The 17,504-nt window shown below is 40.0% G+C and overlaps 3 protein-coding genes and 1 long non-coding RNA gene across 8 annotated transcripts; 1 reads left to right on the plus strand and 3 right to left on the minus strand.

Annotated features, from left to right (window-relative positions):
- Positions 1 to 414: 414 nt before the first annotated feature.
- LOC140764204 (probable serine/threonine-protein kinase PBL22) lies at positions 415 to 5,426 on the minus strand. Of its 5 annotated transcripts, none has more exons than XM_073102638.1 (8): positions 4,973 to 5,415; positions 3,755 to 3,951; positions 3,421 to 3,659; positions 2,595 to 2,721; positions 2,451 to 2,522; positions 2,158 to 2,242; positions 1,531 to 1,663; positions 415 to 1,048 (listed from the first exon to the last, which is right to left on the minus strand). In XM_073102638.1, exons 1-8 carry the CDS (start codon positions 5,098 to 5,100, stop codon positions 797 to 799), a joined length of 1,233 nt encoding a protein of 410 aa, XP_072958739.1. In that variant the 5' UTR covers positions 5,101 to 5,415; the 3' UTR covers positions 415 to 796. The 5 variants fall into 5 exon arrangements, with proteins under 5 accessions (XP_072958739.1, XP_072958738.1, XP_072958737.1 ...); XM_073102637.1 differs by having other exon boundaries at positions 416 to 1,048; positions 2,158 to 2,341; positions 5,296 to 5,426; XM_073102636.1 differs by having other exon boundaries at positions 416 to 1,048; positions 2,158 to 2,341; positions 4,973 to 5,413.
- A 1,108-nt stretch (positions 5,427 to 6,534) lies between these two features.
- On the minus strand, positions 6,535 to 10,201 carry LOC140765943 (uncharacterized). The gene is made up of 4 exons (XR_012105250.1): positions 9,935 to 10,201; positions 9,062 to 9,216; positions 7,319 to 8,943; positions 6,535 to 6,995 (listed from the first exon to the last, which is right to left on the minus strand). It is a non-coding gene; the product is annotated as an uncharacterized lncRNA (long non-coding RNA).
- A 457-nt stretch (positions 10,202 to 10,658) lies between these two features.
- On the minus strand, positions 10,659 to 11,810 carry LOC140764433 (leucine-rich repeat extensin-like protein 6). Its single transcript, XM_073103003.1, has one exon. The coding sequence runs from the start codon at positions 11,808 to 11,810 to the stop codon at positions 10,659 to 10,661; it is 1,152 nt and encodes a 383-aa protein (XP_072959104.1).
- A 2,446-nt stretch (positions 11,811 to 14,256) lies between these two features.
- LOC140765361 (uncharacterized) lies at positions 14,257 to 16,695 on the plus strand. Its single transcript, XM_073104413.1, has 4 exons — positions 14,257 to 14,388; positions 14,491 to 14,721; positions 15,000 to 15,248; positions 16,276 to 16,695. Exons 1-4 carry the CDS (start codon positions 14,305 to 14,307, stop codon positions 16,525 to 16,527), a joined length of 816 nt encoding a protein of 271 aa, XP_072960514.1. The 5' UTR covers positions 14,257 to 14,304; the 3' UTR covers positions 16,528 to 16,695.
- The last annotated feature ends 809 nt before the right edge of the window (positions 16,696 to 17,504 follow it).

Below are 17,504 nucleotides of genomic sequence, written 5' to 3' on the forward strand. Positions count from 1 at the left end.
TTTGGGGTATCAGAAGACAATCTTATAGTCAAATGACTCTTCCATAACCTCCAAAGGAATGTACATGCACACTGGATCATAATTCCATGTCTGATGTCTCTCTATGTTGAAATAACAAGACTCATTTCCTTAACATGAGGTATTGCTTGCTTGCAAGATTTGGATTTTTTAATAGATCAAGCTCAATATACCTTCTTTTGACTTATATGAGCAGGTCTTTGCCTGTCAATTTTCTTGGATGCCATGATATTGCCTGAAACTTAAACTTAATAACGACTGTTTAGAGGATCTGAAGAGATAAAACAAGGGGTACAATTGTCAATTGAAATGAGATCTCTTACAAGAATAAGTTTACAAAGGAGGGCTCAGTAAAATATAATCTCTAAGACCCAAGCAAATATGGAATGTCCAGATGATATGATCTTTTGGAAGGCTGATATTCAACTCTTTTTTCTTTTTCTTCTCTTCAGTTTTGCAATTAAAAAGAAAAGGAATAACTCATCAAGGAGGAGCTAACAAATACATACAATATTTCCAGGGAGAAAAGATGAAGCATGTTAGACACTAAGCAATAAAACCACACATATACAGTTGAATTTTTTTTCTTTTTCTTCACAAGCATAACAGAAACTATAATAGCTGAGATAAGCTTAATAGCCAGTTGGCATTAAAAACACGCAGCTCCAATATCGGCTTCAGAGCTGTTATGCTCTGAAGTCCAATAGATAAACAGCAAATAGTTCCTTCCATGAGCAAGCTTGGACATGGACTGGCTACAGTTGATGAAGTCTTCTCATCAAGAAGAAGTAAATAGTTGGCTTCCAAGTGTAACAATTGCAGTTCCATCGCCCATGACTGTCGTCAGCGTCATCTCTGTCTCGAGAATCCGGTCAAGCTCTGCTGCGACAGCCCTCATCTTTGGCCGTCCTCCTCCAGATGGATTCAAGCATTCAAGAGTCAAGCTGACCAAATCTCTCATCCCTTCTGAAGTAAAACTGCTACCTAATCTTTGATCAATGAGTTCATTTGAACGAATATGCGATACAACCTATCAAAAATTAAAATCTTAATCAGGAGGGTCTTCAGATATTCAGAAAACATTTAGCTAGGGATTTTGTATAGTGATTTACTTTAATAGAACTTCAGTTCAAACTAAGAAGGAGAGAGAATGGGCTTCAGAAACAAAGAGTTGTTCGTATATATCTCAGAATTACAGTAGAAATGGAGCTTTATTTACAGATTAGAGCCTTGCTGGTCTAGGTCTGATGTTGCAATATAATGTTACACATGTGGGAGTAAATAGTGGACATGATTCCTCAGAAGACTTGGACAAAAGCCCAAAAACTTGGCGAATCTCCCCATAGAGTCGCAGTAAGATTCATAACAAGCAACTAACTTACTAAGACTTTGTGCAAATAGAGTTCTCTTTAGCAGAGAAGCATTAGATTCAAATTATGTCTAGGGTTTAGTATTCTGAAAAGTTTTAATAGCATGAAACTATCAGTCAAGTGCATCTGTAGGTTACATTACCCACTGAGCCAAGTATTCTTTTGATTCTCGCGACATAAGGTGTGCAGCTTCCTGACCAGTAATGAGCTCCAAGAGAAACACTCCAAAGCTATATACATCGCTGCTTTCAGACAGATGCTCTGATGCAAGAATCCTAGAAACAAGGCATGGTCATAAGACTGTCATTATAGAAAAAGGATCATTGCAGTAAACATCATTGCTTTCAGATAGTTGATTTGATACATGAATCTTGAAAAAGAGTCATACAGCTAAAGAAAACAAGGATAAACTAAAACCTGTTATAATGCACAATTACTGACCGAATGACCGGTATGGGTAGTCAATTGGTAGGTTTCCCTTAGTCCAGCTCAAATAACAGAATGCTATAACATAAAACTTATGCTTCTTTTCTTGTGTGCATCTAATAAAAAAACTTTGGCTATACAACAGAGATGAATTTTTTATAAAAGAGCACCTCTATGATAATGTAGATCTTCTTACCACTCTTATGACCAAGGGGATATATTCATGTGTACCAATCTGTCAGTGTATGTATGTTTGTGTGCAAGTATACACATGTAGAGACAAGTCAACAGACAAATAGTTCTCATTTATTACTTGATGTATCATGTATGGTGCGAAACATACTCTGGGTCCCGGAAGATGTCCCTGCCATATGTGTGGGATGGTCCAACACCTTCCAATCTTTGAACCAATTTAGCAATTCCAGCATCTGCTACCTTTGCAATAAAGTTCTCATCAACCAAGACATTATTTGTTTTGAAGTTCTTGTGTACTAATGGAGGAACAAGATTATGCAGATGGGATAAACCTGTGGTTAAACAGTAGTAGTGCTAAGTGGCTCCAGATAATTCGATTTCAAGGTTTATTTTCGCATGTTCAAACTGTTTTTCAGAAAATGAAGAAAATAACTTAATAACCTTTGGCTACTCCTATGGCTATTGAGAGCCTCTGTTTGAATTCTAGCCTTGTCACAGAATCTTTTCCAGTATCTGCAAAAGAGCAAATGCCCTTACAGTCCATACAGATGAATTATTACTTGTTTCAGGCAAGCTGAGCATTACCATATAGATGGCCACGAACGCTTCCATTTGGCAAGTATTCAAACACTAGCATTTGCAGACCACCTTCCTGACAGTAACCAATAAGAGTAACAAGGTTGCGGTGACAGATCTCTGATAGTTTCTTGACCTGCTTGGTTGACGGAGAAGTATTATAAACACTAATTCGAAGTAAAACAGATTAAATTATTGAGGTCAAGTTAGCCAAAAAAATTAATCAAGAATAGCAGTAGCAGCATATTGAAGCGAAGGCCATATAAATAAGTGAATGATAGAATCCAGGTGAAACAGCAAGTAAAAATTGGTTTGTATCCATCTTGACCTTAGTTTGATATTGAAAAGGAAAAGATAGCAAGTTCTATATAGCAAAGGTTAATATAGAAAGTGCAAGTTATTACTCTGTCATATAGGTCCTTCACCAGTCAATCTTTTGCAATTAACAAAAAAGATCTAAAATTCATATTATTTTATGATTGTCTCCTACCTATGCTCAAATTACTGTATAGATTACAGAATACTTCCATTTAGTTGCTCATACATTGGAATGGTTATTACTATATCCTACTTGGTATCTAATTCGCATTCCACCACTTGTACCTATCACCTTAATATGATGTTGCAAACTCGCAATGGTGTTTAAACCTTTCTTTAATTTGTATGTCAGCGTCCTCTATTAGGGAGCCTAGCAAAGTCCTCAAATCTCAATTCTACATGTCCCAAAATGAATCATGAAACAAGGGAGGTAATAAGAAAAGGAAAGTAGAGTAAAAGAATGAGATTTGAATGACCAAAAGCTTTACAGCTTTATTTCCATATATTAGCACTTTACCTCTTCGACGAACTCCTGCCTTGCAGCACCTAAACGTCTTTTGATCGCTACAATGGTACCATCGAGAAGCAAGCCCTTGTACACCAGGCCAAAACTACCAGCACCGACCAGATTGGACTCACTAAAGTTCTTAGTCGCTTGTTCTAACTCTTCGAGCATAAATTGCTTAGTTCCTTGATGGCGTTCACCTATGGGGCCACAACCAACTGATGAAATCCGATCTCCTCTATTCCATTCCACTGCCAATTTTGGATTACAAAATAGAAGCCTATACATCAGGAAGTGCAACACAAGCATTCCAAGTATGCAAAGAAAACATTCAATGAATTCATACCTAGAGTAGATGGGTCTGATGAACCAGTCTCAGAATTTTTATTTGAGAAGGTCCTACAATGCAACACATAATACCACAGAAATCCAAAAATGATCAATAACAATGCAAGACCACCTGTAGTGATTCCGGCTAGGGCTGCAGATGACCACGACATCTGGTAGAGACTTGACTCGCTCCGAATGACTGGCACATTGAATCTGGAAAGCGAGAAGAAGACAGTGCTGAGAAACTAATGCCACCAATTAATGATTCAATTAAATGAACACTCCAAACATAAAGAGTGTAACTCCTATAGTGCATGAATAGTATTCTGAACAACTCATCACAAAGTCCTGCTGCTGAAGGTATCATTCAAAGCTCATAAAGATAAGAATCTGGATGCTCCTCCTACCTCCAGAGATGGTACTGGCTCCAATGTCACTTCCACAAATAATAGTAAGCAAAGTTTGGATGCCAATGCAGCAAAATTGTTTCCGAGCTGCTCAGCTACAAAGCCGAGTACTACTCAGAGAACCTAGCTGGCATCACCTAAAGATCGACTAAAGGAAAAGGACCTTGTACAAATGCTCATCGCCACAATTTAAAGATGGCGAAAAAGAGCTACATTATCAACTTCCAGCATCCCACTGCCCTATCCACTGATCCGCAACTCAGTTGTGACAAAAACAACTCAGTCACATCTCATTCAGCAACATCTTGTAACCTTCCCCATGGAAGAACAACTCAAATGTGCAGAACACGCTAGAGAATCTCAGACTGCATCCACACATGATAAAGAAAGAATCAAACCGACAGATACCGTCCTACTACCGTCGGCGACCGCAGCCTCTTGGAACTGATTAAACAGTAACCACTAGGGATCACTTGAGTGTCCTCAGTGGGTCTTAAAGCAGTAAGGAGAAGCAATCAATGAAAGGAGGAGACCAAAGACACAGATGGGTAGCTTGGTACCCCACATGGCAAATGGATCCCTGCAATCTTTTATCAAAGGTAATTGTTTTATGTATTGATTTGCCTCCCATGTGTGTTTAACATACACCAGCCTGTGGAATCTACCAATCCAGAACAGGTAATGGAAGTGTGGAGGGATAATATATATATATATATAAATATATGTATACCTCTATGTATAAATATCTCTATGTATGTAGGCCAATTTACCAACTGTAAAATGTGGGGATTTTACCAGCAAGAAGTGGACAGTAAGAGAGGCAGTGCCTTTTGATTAGATCAGAGCAGGAATGGCCATTATGGGCACAGGGGATTTGCGAAAGGTGGTACCCAAATCTCTCAATCTCAGGATCTCCCTCCCCCACAAGCATGATTTCCACCCTGCCATTTCCCATGGCCTCCTGGAGGAAGAAATGGATCCCCTTTCTAGTACCAAACAGTGAGATCCTATAGCCATTGAGATGATGGGTAGGGAGGGTTGTGGGGGAGCAACCAAAGCAACCTTCCTCCTCCCATGTCCTGACTGGGACACACACACACACACTCACTCACTCACACACAAACGAAAACAGAGTCTTTGGTTTTCTCACAGTAAGGTTAAGGGGAGGTTGGCCATCCTGCTTCTTGCCATTTGGGCAATCAATTGTGGACTCGGTGGTGTGGAGTCTCCCTCTCCACACCCTTCTTGGGGCCTTTGGACAAGTGATCCTATTGGAATGAGAGTGGCTGGGACCCAGAATTGTAGTCCTTCTGGCTGTCTTTTGCTGTTGCTGTCCTTACTATTATATGTTAGTGATTTTGGTTTAGTCTCTGTTACATGGGCTGGGGATAGGCTGGAAAGCCTAGTATAGTGGAATTGTCATGTAGTGGATGTATCCAATGCAGAGAGAGAGTGGGCCAAAAAAGGGGACAAGCTGAGGCTTTTGGCTTTGGAAAAACTTTTGAAGACTTTAAACTGGAAAGTGAACCTGGTCATGTTATACTTTGTCTCTTAGACCAAGTTGCTGGAGGACTTCAAGCTATTAAATTATTTACTTTCTCTAGTGGAGGAAGTTTTAATATCACATGACTAACTCTAACACCTTGAGAAGTTTTTTATTATAAAAAAAAAACACATAGTGAGTATTATATTATACAGAAAGCCTTCACTTGAATTGAATAATAGACTAGAAACTCAGACCTCAAATAGAGAAAACGAATTAGATATCTTCTTCTTCTTCTTCTTCTTCTTTTTAAATACCAGAACATGAGAACTAATTGTCCTCAGTTATGCATCAGAAGTCAGTTATCTGGTGACTAGTTCAGAGATTGCAAAGTTTAAAACACTATATATATATATATATATATATAAATACTTAGGCCTATAGCAAGAAAGGCTGTCAGCATTCGTGATCTCAGACTTTGCTCAACGAATCAAACCTGAGTAATGCTATGTCCATAGATAATTTACAAATATTTTACCAACCATCACTGTGAACAGACAAGATTTCCTATCATCCACGTGTAAAGTGATCGTCGAGTTAATCTTAAAACCTGCAACAAGTTTGAGAACTAAAGCACCTGTCATCCACCGTCACGTCGAGTGTACTAAATCTTAGATTTCCTCATCGATAGATTTTTTTATGAACGGAATCTACTTGGCATTTGTTAGATTTTTCACATCAGCAGTAATAAACCTTCGTTTCTTTTGAAGGCCGAGCTCAGATTCGGAAGTACATGGGATCAACCCTACAAGATGTCAAGTTGACCAAACAAAGTAAAGAAACTTTAAAAAAAAAAAAAAGAAAAAGAAAAAGAAGTAGAGAAACATGAAGTATGCCCAGTGTAAGAATCCAATGACTGCCACACTACGAACACTCATGAGACAATGCCAAATTACAGCCTGTGATTAGAGCCAAGAGTTACCACATAAAGCCTTTTCCAGGTCATGCCAAAGAAAAATTCAGAAGAAAATTTTCCTCCATATAACATCAAGTAGGATTCAGAGAGCAAATGGGGATCAAGTTTCCGACTTAGCTTACAAATTGGAGTACATTGAGCAGGGTACTACTTACTATATGTCATATTAGATCTGAGTCCATCATAGCAGTGAGATGAAACAAAGTAGAGATGAGTTGGAGGGGGCCTGCTACCAAACAAAGTGTGCAGTCCAAATCAGAACCATATCTTTCTTTTGGAATGGGCAGGCCACAGCACATGGTATATACAGTTGATGGTCCTTAAGACTGCAATCCATCAGATCTGATAAAAGTTTCTACGATTTCTGCGCTGCCTTCCCTCCTCCATAAGCCTTCAATCAGTTTTCAATCAGGTATCAGCAATGTAACATATGGTAACAGACAATAATTAAGCAGTGTTGCAGATGCTAGCTACTGTTCAACAAAGCTGAAAACTGCTCTTGTTGATAATGTAGTCGGTAGTGAACTGCTGATACTACAACCATTTCTCTACCTTTCGTACAGAATATAAGCAAAAACTACAGGTTATAGAAACTTGGTTATTCAAGAATGCATAAAATCCTATTTTCACTGCGTATAATGCGAGCTTGAGAACTCTTCCAAATTATTTGCATGCTCTCATCTGTACAAGAATAAGCAGTTGCAGAAAACTAACCTTGTGATGGACAATAAAAAAGACTAATTATTGCATGAACAATTGGTGAAGCTGGATCAATTGTTGATTGCATGTTACATTGCCCTCCAAGCCTGCATGTAGCCAGATCTTCATAGCACCAACTGCTGATTTGCTGGTATCAGTGACCATTATCTCTCACAGGGTTGAGTACATAATGTTAGTTTCATATAAAAAATCTTCAACTGTTAAATTTCAAAAAGCAAGCAGCTAGGTATTGTAATGCGGCACGAATTGCTCAACATAAATGCATGCGAGTGATCACAACTTGTATGCCAGCAAGCTCAAAAGATCCAAACATTACATTCAAAATTCACTATGAATGGAAAAGAAAAGGGCTTTACATACCCAAAGCCCAGTACAATAGAAGAAGAGGGCAAAATGAAAAATAGCATCACTATTTATAAAGACGATGAGACCATCCTTCAAAATCCTGTGTATAAGGCATTCGTTGAAGAATGCAGCTTAATCCAGATCGGTATTGCACTGACTCTTTAATAAAAGACGTGCGGTTCAAGTTCTCCTAACTTGTCTTTCATAACTCTAGCTATTCTCCATAAATAAGCTTGTGTTATCCAAGTACAGAATCTGATACACCCCATTTGTAGGGGCAGCTCTGCCCTCTGTTGTGCAGCCAATTGTTTCCTTCAAGCTTACAATGATCAACAACAAAAAGAAGAATAAAGGATAAAAAAGAAACAAAGAAGACCCATTTGTCCACCATAATGTCTATGTTCGTGATGAAACCATCATGCATTCAGGATTCTCCACCTATATCCGTAATAGTAGTATGACTGTTCACCAAGGATATTTAACATTCATCACAATAAATCAAACCACACATGTACGATCAGACAAGCAGTCATCAACAAATTATGATCAATATTTACCATCAAAACAAAAATGTCATTAGAACTTGTTAGAAAGATCATCATTCTTTTCTCTTATTACAAAATGCAAAATCTGCTGGCATCAATAAGCAGACTTTGCCAGTTCACTTGACTCCTTACTAGGATAAAAATGAGAATGCCCATCCATCATCCTCTTTATGCCATCCAAAAACATTATGACACGAATACCAAGAAAATCAAAACAAGGATTCACAAGATTGAAAGAGGAGCAAATGAGTCATTTTTCACTTCATTATCTCTCAATATACAGATGATAATGCGAGGTGAGCCTTGAGAAACATGGAGGTGATATTTATACTAAAGTAAAGGATAGTATCTTTAGCCAAGATCAAAAGAAGCAACTTGAAATATATCAAAAGTTAAAACCCATTTCTGGGTCACTTCATGGTGGACATAATGCAAAAAGATCTCTTTGAAAATCCATATACTTGCCAGTAGACTGAGAAGACAAGTAAAAAAGTGGTCAACCTTGTCTTAGATACGATAATCAAAGCTGGTACCAGAGCATATGTAATTCTTTGCAGTTTGCAACAGCTCCATTCTCTTTATCTTCAGGCTTTCATTGGCTGAACCACTTTTCCATACTTTGGCATGGCTCCATTCCAATGGGCTGAAAGCAACAACTTGCGAGCAATTATTATTCTTTGCATTCACAGGATTGGATTCTTTTATTTCAGCAACTGTTTTACGCATATTCTGCCAAATACATTCAGTTAAGCGCTTTCATATCAAGACTGAGATCAAAACATAGACTATGTGACAGAAAACCTATCTAATGAGAAAATAAATTTTAATTCAGCAAGAGAAGTATTACATTGTTCAGAGATTATGAGGTTGTAACAAATTCTGAGTGCATATTGTCTGCTTGATGCACCACAGCTACACTGTGTCCTACTGTCCTTTCATACAAAACAACGAGGTAAAGCTTGTGCACTGCCAAGTCGGGCAGTTTGTTCATATCCCAAAAATCTGCAAGACTGAAGAAACATCAGTAAAGACTAAAATTTCTATTTGAAAACTGGAAGACATAAATATAACTATATACACGCAAACATAATACAAGAATAGTTTATAAGTAATTGGTAATATTCTTGCTTATGCAATGACTTTGAGAACTTAGGATTTTTTAAGAGACAGGAAGAGTTATCCTACACTACATCTCTAGGACCCAATTATAAAAGCTCAACTCATGAAATCTGTTCAGAATAGGTTGATAGCAAAACGTAATAAAACTATACCGAGATTATTTTTTTTCTGATATTTTTGTTACAATATGTTAAAGAAGTATACCCCTTATGAAATGTAGCCATGTTCGTCAAGATGCTAACTCCGAGACCGAGATAGATTACCTCCTAAGAGATTATAAATGAATGATCTCAGACTTAATTAAGAAGTATTAATTTACGAAAGAAGTTAACATCACAAATATTTCACATTATTGATCAATTGACAGCAAAAAAGGGCATGATCCATACATAGAAAAAATGATCCAATCCACCGTCACTTAAAATCTAAGTTAAATCCTAATAGTTCTCTCTCTCTCTCTCTCTCTCTAGTCAAATCGAAAGACAATCAGCTAGCCACTATCCACCCGCAAAAGTTTCACCTTTTCTAAAGAAGACATCAAACACGTAAAAAGAAAGAACCATTATCTAGTAACGCATGCAAATGTGAAGAAGAGAGATACCTTTCGGGGGCTAAAGGCAATAGTGCGAGATGGATCGGGAACAGGGGAAGCGGATCCGGGTATATACGGCGACGTCGGATCGTCTGGGAGAGAGGAGAAGCATTGGAGCCAGTGGGAGCAGAGTGCGGAAGGATCGGGCGCGAGCTAGAGTTAGGGTTAGGGTTTTGTATCGTGTCAAGAGACCGGCAGCCATGGACGTCGATCGAGATTTCTCGGCGCAGAGAGATGAGAGAAGGGAGGAAGACAAAGGCATGGAAGAGCACTACAAATGGGCCCAGTTTTGTTCACTTGGGCCTTCTCAAACGATAAGTAGGCTCATTGGGCTAACATGAATAAAGTTCTTGGGAGTTTTCGTTTCACACCCTAGAGGCCTAAATGTTATATGTTCTTCTCCTGTGTGTGAAATAAAAATATACTGTAGGGTGTGAAATAAAAATATCCATTTACTTTTTAACTTATTTGACAGTCAAGAGTATCACGCAGCCGGACTTTTTTATTATTATTATTCTTTTCTTGACTTATTTGCCTAACAACTTTGCATGGATAAAAACTTTTTAAAAAATATATGAAAAAGGGATCATGTACACGGTGCACCTCCGGCTCCAAGTTGTGTGTTAAAATCTCGGTTATTTCATTTTAACAACACAAATCTCAAAAGCATGGGATGTGAAGAGGTTGTCATCTTTCCAACACAACGAATGCGAACCTTAGGAAGTAAACAAACTTAGTATCCTTTAGAAACCGATGGCGCCGGCGAAGACGCCGGCGAAGGTGGCCAGGCGATCGTAGAAACCAGTCGGCTCTTCAAATGGCCACCGCAATAAACCGGCTTGTTGACCACCGACTCGCAATCTAGTGCCGACCTTTGCCTTTTCTTTCCCACCATGCAGTTCCCCCAGTCCTCAAACTCCACTCTGGACCTCGCCTTGCACCCCGGCTCCTCGCCGCTGAAGTAGTTATACGCCAGCGAGAAGTTCAGGAGGTTTTTACGCTGACACACGCTCTCCGGCACGAGTCCGGTGAACTCGTTGCTGTCAAGGTTGAGCCGCTCTACCTTCAGTAGTCCTTCCAAGCTCTTGGGCAGTCCGCCGACCAAGGAGTTGAGGCTAACGTCAAGAACTGTGGCTCTTTTTAGCGATCCGATCTCACGTGGCAAGCATCCAGTGAAGCTATTGTTGGATAGTATGATCTCCTTCAAGGTGTTTTCCATCTTTCCGATGGCGCATGGAATGTCGCCCTCGAGGAGGTTATTGGCTAAGACCACCACCGACGCCGGCGAGTTGCCGAAGTTTGTCGGGAGGCAGGAGGAGAAGCGGTTGTTGTTTAGAAACAGCGCGTCGAGGTCTTTGTCGAAGAGCTCCTGCGGCAGCGGCCCCTCGAAGTGGTTGAATCGGAGGTCGAGGTATTTGAGAGACGGCAAGGCTAGCACGGCGGTAGGGAACTGGCCGGTTAAGTGGTTGTTGCTGACGTCGAGCTCGTGGAGGAGCGTGAGATTGGAGATGGTCTTCGGGAGGGCGTTGACGAAGCGGTTGGAGTTGAGGTGGAGGATGGATAGGTCGGTGAGGAGCCCTAGCTCAACGGGAAGGCAGCCGTCGAGGTCAGCGCCATTGAGGTCGACGCCGGCCACTGTCTGGACCAAAGGGTCGTCGAGAGACGGGGCGCAGAAGACGCCATTGTAGGAACAGACATCGGGGCCGACCCAGTTGCCAGTGAAGTTACCGGGGTCGGAGATGATGGCGCGCTTCCACGCCACGAGGGCGACGTAGGCTTGTTTGAGGCGAGGGTTGTTGTATTTGGAGTATTGGCCGAGGTGGAAGTGCAAGGGTAAGTGGTCGAAGGTTAGGAGGCGGCGGCCAGGTGAAAAAGTGACCTCCATCGCGTCAGAGGAGAGTAGGAGAAAGAAGAAGAAGAAGAAGGTCTCCATGGTGCACTTTGGTACAGCCATGGAGGAGGAGGAGGAGGAGGAGGGTAGAGATGAGGAAAAGGAGAGAGGATTTATTTGTTGGAGAAAGCAAGGCTGACATGGGTGGCGCTGCTTGTTTCTTGGTCAATTATCTACTCGGCTTCGGTTATGTCAGTTAATCTTGGTGGGTACTTGAGACGCAGGAGTGTTTAAAATTAGGAAAAAGAATAATCAAATACTAATCTACAGATAGGAAGGGAACCATGTTGACCAAATACTTAGATATCGTGGTTTTCAAATTTAAAACTAATTTTCTAATTTAATTAACAATCACTGCCTTTCTGATTTAATTCAATTATTCTTCATACGTATATAATTGTAGCATGCATTAAAAGTTTCACTCTGGCGGTTTAGTTTAAGTGGTTAAATTTATTATTGCAAGAAATTATAAGCTCTGCTCATCCAGAGAGCAATCCTCGGGAGCAGACCACACCTTGGATCTCACGACAATCAAACGAGAACCGAGAATTGTACTGCTGAGACGCCCCGAGAATGGAGGACTGGTCGGTCGGAACATGGCGAAGCAGAAGAACCCCCTCGCTTGGTTGACGTAGAACACTTCGCTCTGTCGAATCAACATGTCGGCCGACAACAAGTGCAGCTAGCGCATGAACGGCAACAAACTCTGGTAATTATTATGCGTAAGGTAACACAAATTAAACGCCGATCCAGAATCGTCTCCATTTATCTCCGTGAAACCCAACATTTCGAAGTAGTTCTTCAACACCATCACGATGGCGTCGAACGACGTTTGGCCACCGGAGGATCAGCGTCCGTTGCGGCGCCGGCGCGAGCATTACTATGTCGTCGCGCGCCGACCCGAGGAGAAATAAGCAGTACGTGAAGCGGCCTCGCACGGCGGTCGAGAGCTGCATGATGAGCGAGGTCGGCGGGAGGCTCGTCCCGAGAATCCCCGCCGCATCCGAAGAGGAAGTTATCGAGGTGTGCGAACTGCGAAGGTTGGCCGTTGTTGAAGCTAAACGTTTCCATTGCTAGAAACGCGGCGGTGTAGGTGACATCTCCGTATTTGATTCGAAAAGCGCAGTACTGCCCGTTGACGCACAGGACGGTTGCATGGGACGTAGGCGCGCAGGAAAGCGATTCATTGAAGAGTGGAATGGAATGGCCGAAGCTTGATCGCATGGGACGCATTGGATCCACGTCAGGCTACCGCCGGTGTCGAGTTCGAGGAGGTACGTTGTTGCCCACCACGTAAATATGGGTATAAACGAGTTGAGCCTTGACTCAAAATTACATTCAAGATTTATAATTCTTCTCAAACTTGGCTCATCTCAACTTGAGTCGGGTCAAACCAAGCTTGAGCTTATTATTAAGCCTCAGTCTCTTCTCCCTCTCTCGCTTCCTTTCTCCTTCCCTACCCACCCCCCTCACCTCGACGAAATCCTAACAGTTCCTCTCCACTCCTTTCCATTCTAACAAAATCTTGATCTAGGACTTCGATCAAGGGAGCCAGCAATGCCGGAGCAAAAGAACCGGTGGACATGTCGATTACCTGGGTTTGAATCAAGGAGGCCTTTCGAGCGTGAGGAGACAGTTTCGTACTCATCTCTATAGTTAGGAGGCTCCTCGTCTAGCTGTTGTCATCCATTCTGCTCCGAGGCCGTCCGTCACGGCTAAGGTCCAAAAGCTCAAGGATCAAGTCAAGGTTTGATGAAAGAGGATGAAGTGACAACTTGAGGAGGACAAGCGTGGAGCTTGTCGTTGTCAAAGGAAGAGGAGGAGGAGGGCCACGGTGGAAAAGAGGACAATGTGAGTTCAATTAGGGGTTTGAGAGAGTTGCTGTCGGGAAGGAAAGTTGAGATTTGAGAACTAGGATTTTGTGAGAAATAAACCATTTTATACCAAGCTTATCGAGCCGGCTCTAGCTTAGGCTCGGCTTGAAATTATTTTCGAGTCGTCTAACCTAGCTTAGACTCAGCTCAGCTTGAACCGAGTTGAACGCGAGCCACTCATTTATTTTAACAGCCCTACATGTAAGTTAGGGATTTTACAACAATGGGTTCGGACGACGTCGAATGAGGTGTTGGTGTTGGACCAATAATTTGACTTACGTAGAAATTCAAATCTTTTAAATAATTATGAAATATAAGAAATAGATTTATATATAAGTTGTTGATTGGATAACCGTTGAACTAAAAAATAATTAATATAAAAAAATTTGAAAATGAAAATATTATAAGATTTAAAATTTAAAATTATTAAATTAGTAGTTTTTAAATACACCTAATATCTTATTTAAGTTTTGGAATGAATTAGCCGTGTAAAACTAAAGTAAAGGAGGCCTTGCAGTGTTGTTGAGAGTAAACTGGGCCCAATTTTAAGCCCATCTTTCGTTACAACAAAAAGTGCGAGTCCATCGTCAAAGATCCCGAAAAGGGAGAAAGGAATGGAGGCTCCGACCTCTGGATCGGCGCTGAGCTTGAATCGACTTCCCGATGACGTCGCCCTAACCGTCGTCTCTTTTCTCGAGGTGTGTGTGTGTCTCTCTCTCTCCCCTCTAACTTCCTCCTTTCCCCTCTAATCTTCATGTATTTCGTTGTTGATTCCGTTGATTTTGGTTCGGAAAGAGAAGGTCTGTGATGTGTGTTCATTGGGGAGTTGTTCCAAGTTCTGGTGTTATCTCTGCGCCTCCAATAGCATCTGGGCTGAGCTCTACAAGAGGAGGTGGCCGGCGTTGGCTGTGGCGTCTGGAAGTTTGTCGAATCCGGCAGGTAGTAGTTTGATCCAAGTCGTTGGAGGTGGACGAGGAGAGTGCTCTGCAGAAGCTGAAGAAGCCTCAGCTTCTTCTTTGGTGCCCACGGAGGTCGGTAGAGATGAAAAAATCATTTCACCTTTCGTGTCATTTTAGGCACTTTCTTTTCTGAGTGATTATATTCCAAATACAATTCAATTCGTAATTTTCACATGCAAATTATATCTGGAAAGCATGAAACTGTGGATCACTTCTTGAGTCATAGAAGGATGATTACGCCAATAGCAAGGATTGGGTTGTAGTATTATACAAATTTATTTATTTTTCTTTCTTCATTGCTAGTTCTCTTGATGCTAAGATATGAAAATTCATTCTTCCTCTTATTGTAGGGATGGAAGGCCTTCTATATTAATAAGCATAGGACATTGGCTGCTGCTGTTTCAAGTGTAGTTGCGTATGTGAATGGCTGCTCACAAAATGAATCACTTGAAGTTGGATATTATTTGAAGGCACTTGGTGATCTGTGCTTGATCAAACTTGGATTCAGAGATGTTCAGTTCCTTCTGTTTTCAAGAAGGCTTAATGTGCTGCTGAATCTGATCGGATTGCATTACTCCATTGTTTGTCTTGGAATACCGGTAAGTGATAATATTTCTGTTGTTGGCTGGCTATTCTCTTTGTATTTGTAGTTTTGTACTCATTTGGCCGGAGTTTTATTTTATATTTCATATGTTTGTAGACCTGCAGGAAATTCCGGTACTTAGAACTTCGAAAAGATGCCAATTATTATTTTCCTTTGTACTTTGCTGGGACTATGTTTTCTTGATTAATGTCCAACTCTCTAATTAAGCTTGTGCTAGGTCTAACTTTATATCTGTTCTGTAAATAAAACATTTCACTTAATTTGTGAAGTTGCCTAGTCGAAGCACTAGGAAAAACCATCAAATATTTCTAGACTCCCTCTTGATTGCCTTGAGAGACAAAACAATGGTATTAATTCTATTCTCTTCAAAAACTATAAGCAACACAATTGATCTTTTTCACCAAATTAGTAATTAAAAGTTCATCTTTTTCCTGTAGATGTTAAAATTTAATCAAAAAGTTACAAACAAACAACATATTAACTAACGATAAAAAGGAAGAATTAGTATTCGGAGTGCAACTAAATACAATCATAGAAACAAATTGTGACTCATAACTCATTCTTACATACTTGGCCTCAAATTTATGATTTCCCTATTAGGATAGGAAGCTAATATGGTGCAGTTACAGGCTATTTAATTTGTATTGAGCATGTGATGCCTATTGCCTAGTCACTCTAATATAGTTTAGACTTTAGAGAGAAGTAGATAACAGACATTTACCCTGCTACCTTAACCGTTTTGCCGAATTGACTCTATTGACCTTTGATGGACAATCAAATTGTGGTGCAGTCGTTACAACATCAATGTATCTTTTATGATGTGTGGGATTATTGTGCCTCTGAATTAATTGGAATCATATCAAATTCTATTGTTTCAGTTTTCACTTGTTGGAATTGATGTAACAACTCTATTATCGCCTCTCGTGGGCTACTTAGTTTTTCTTTAGTTGATTGACATATTGCCTGTTACAACTGCTGTTACTGGAACATCATTCTGAAACTCTATGTGCTTACTGCTGCAGCCTAATGATGTAAAGAGGGCCCTTTTAAGCTGCCAAGTATCAGAAAGGCAAGTTTCCATAAATTGGTTTAAGCTTGGCAGGTGGTTCTATGGTTTCCGCCTGCCCGACGAGCACCATTCTCGCAAAGTTTCATTAGGTGAGCTCACCATGGGCGAGGAGGAAGAACTTCTAGCAGTGCTCAATCGAGGGGCTCTTCATGAAGTATTGCGAGTTCAAATTGCACCAGTGACACCAAGCACCAAATGGCTGTAAATCGTGCTGATTGAGATCAAAATGGATCTAAGCAGTTATAATTTATGTTGTACATTATATGGATATCTATATCTATGTGGCTGCAGTGTTTTGGTCAATGGATTTTCATGCCATCTTCCTGTACAGTATCTTCTGGATTATATATGTAATTAATAGCATGCTGCTTCTGGAATTGTTCTTTCAAAATGTGATGCAAAAACAGATTTTTTTTTCTGATTAATTATTTATTAGTTATGGTTTCATTGAAAGATAAAGCATAGATGGACAGTCTATAAGGATCATTCAGGTGCTTGGTACTCTATAAATTTGAGCTTTACTACAATCCAAAAAGTTATTGTACTTTTATGTTAAGCCCTTTATAAAATTATTCAAGTTTAATCGTTAATCTTAAGCTTAACATTATTTAGAGAATGTTACAAATAATGTCCTATATTCTGATTATATTGTAAGTAAACCTCTATCCTTTTTATTTATTTATAAATAGAGTCTCCTATTTACTTTCACTTAAGTTTAATTTAAATAGCACTCGATCGAATGTAGTAGAAAATAGATTATTTCGCCCATTGTTCAAGCTTGGATTGAAAGTTTGAAACTAGTTTCAAGTCTAACTTAAAATATAAAGCTTGAATTGATTGGATTCAAATCGAACCTATTTCAAGCTCAAGATCCCATTTCAATGAATCAAAGTCGAATTAAGCTTGACTTAAACCTACTCTAAACTAAGCTTGACTTAAACCTACTCTAAACTAAGCTTGAATTGAATATTAGATGTCTACACTTAATATAATTAAATCAAAACATATAACTCAATTCAAATGTATTTATAACATATATAAATCAAGCCTTATCGAGCAAGCCTATCACGAAGTTGACCCGAAGTTGACTCGAAGGCCTAATTTGGTAAGTTAACCCGATGATCCGGTAAAAATTATGTCTACCTAAATGGCATGGCATAGCTCGTTTATTATTATTATTAT

This window comes from Typha angustifolia, chromosome 8 (genome assembly GCF_048772165.1).
Source record: "Typha angustifolia cultivar Huaian chromosome 8, ASM4877216v1, whole genome shotgun sequence".
Classification (NCBI taxonomy): domain Eukaryota; kingdom Viridiplantae; phylum Streptophyta; class Magnoliopsida; order Poales; family Typhaceae; genus Typha; species Typha angustifolia.

Excerpts from the sequence above, each read along its gene's own strand:
- LOC140765361 (XM_073104413.1), top strand. The coding sequence starts at position 14,305 with ATGGAGGCTCCGACCTCTGGATCGGCGCTGAGCTTGAATCGACTTCCC. Across the intron at positions 14,389-14,490 it reads CCGTCGTCTCTTTTCTCGAG|GTCTGTGATGTGTGTTCATT; the intron begins GTGTGTGTGTGT and ends CGGAAAGAGAAG. Across the intron at positions 14,722-14,999 it reads CTTCTTTGGTGCCCACGGAG|GGATGGAAGGCCTTCTATAT; the intron begins GTCGGTAGAGAT and ends CTCTTATTGTAG.
- LOC140764433 (XM_073103003.1), bottom strand. The coding sequence starts at position 11,810 with ATGGAGGTCACTTTTTCACCTGGCCGCCGCCTCCTAACCTTCGACCAC.
- LOC140764204 (XM_073102636.1), bottom strand. The coding sequence starts at position 5,100 with ATGGGAAATGGCAGGGTGGAAATCATGCTTGTGGGGGAGGGAGATCCT. Across the intron at positions 2,523-2,594 it reads CGTTCGTGGCCATCTATATG|ATACTGGAAAAGATTCTGTG; the intron begins GTAATGCTCAGC and ends GCTCTTTTGCAG. Across the intron at positions 1,049-1,530 it reads AAGAATACTTGGCTCAGTGG|GTTGTATCGCATATTCGTTC; the intron begins GTAATGTAACCT and ends AATTTTTGATAG.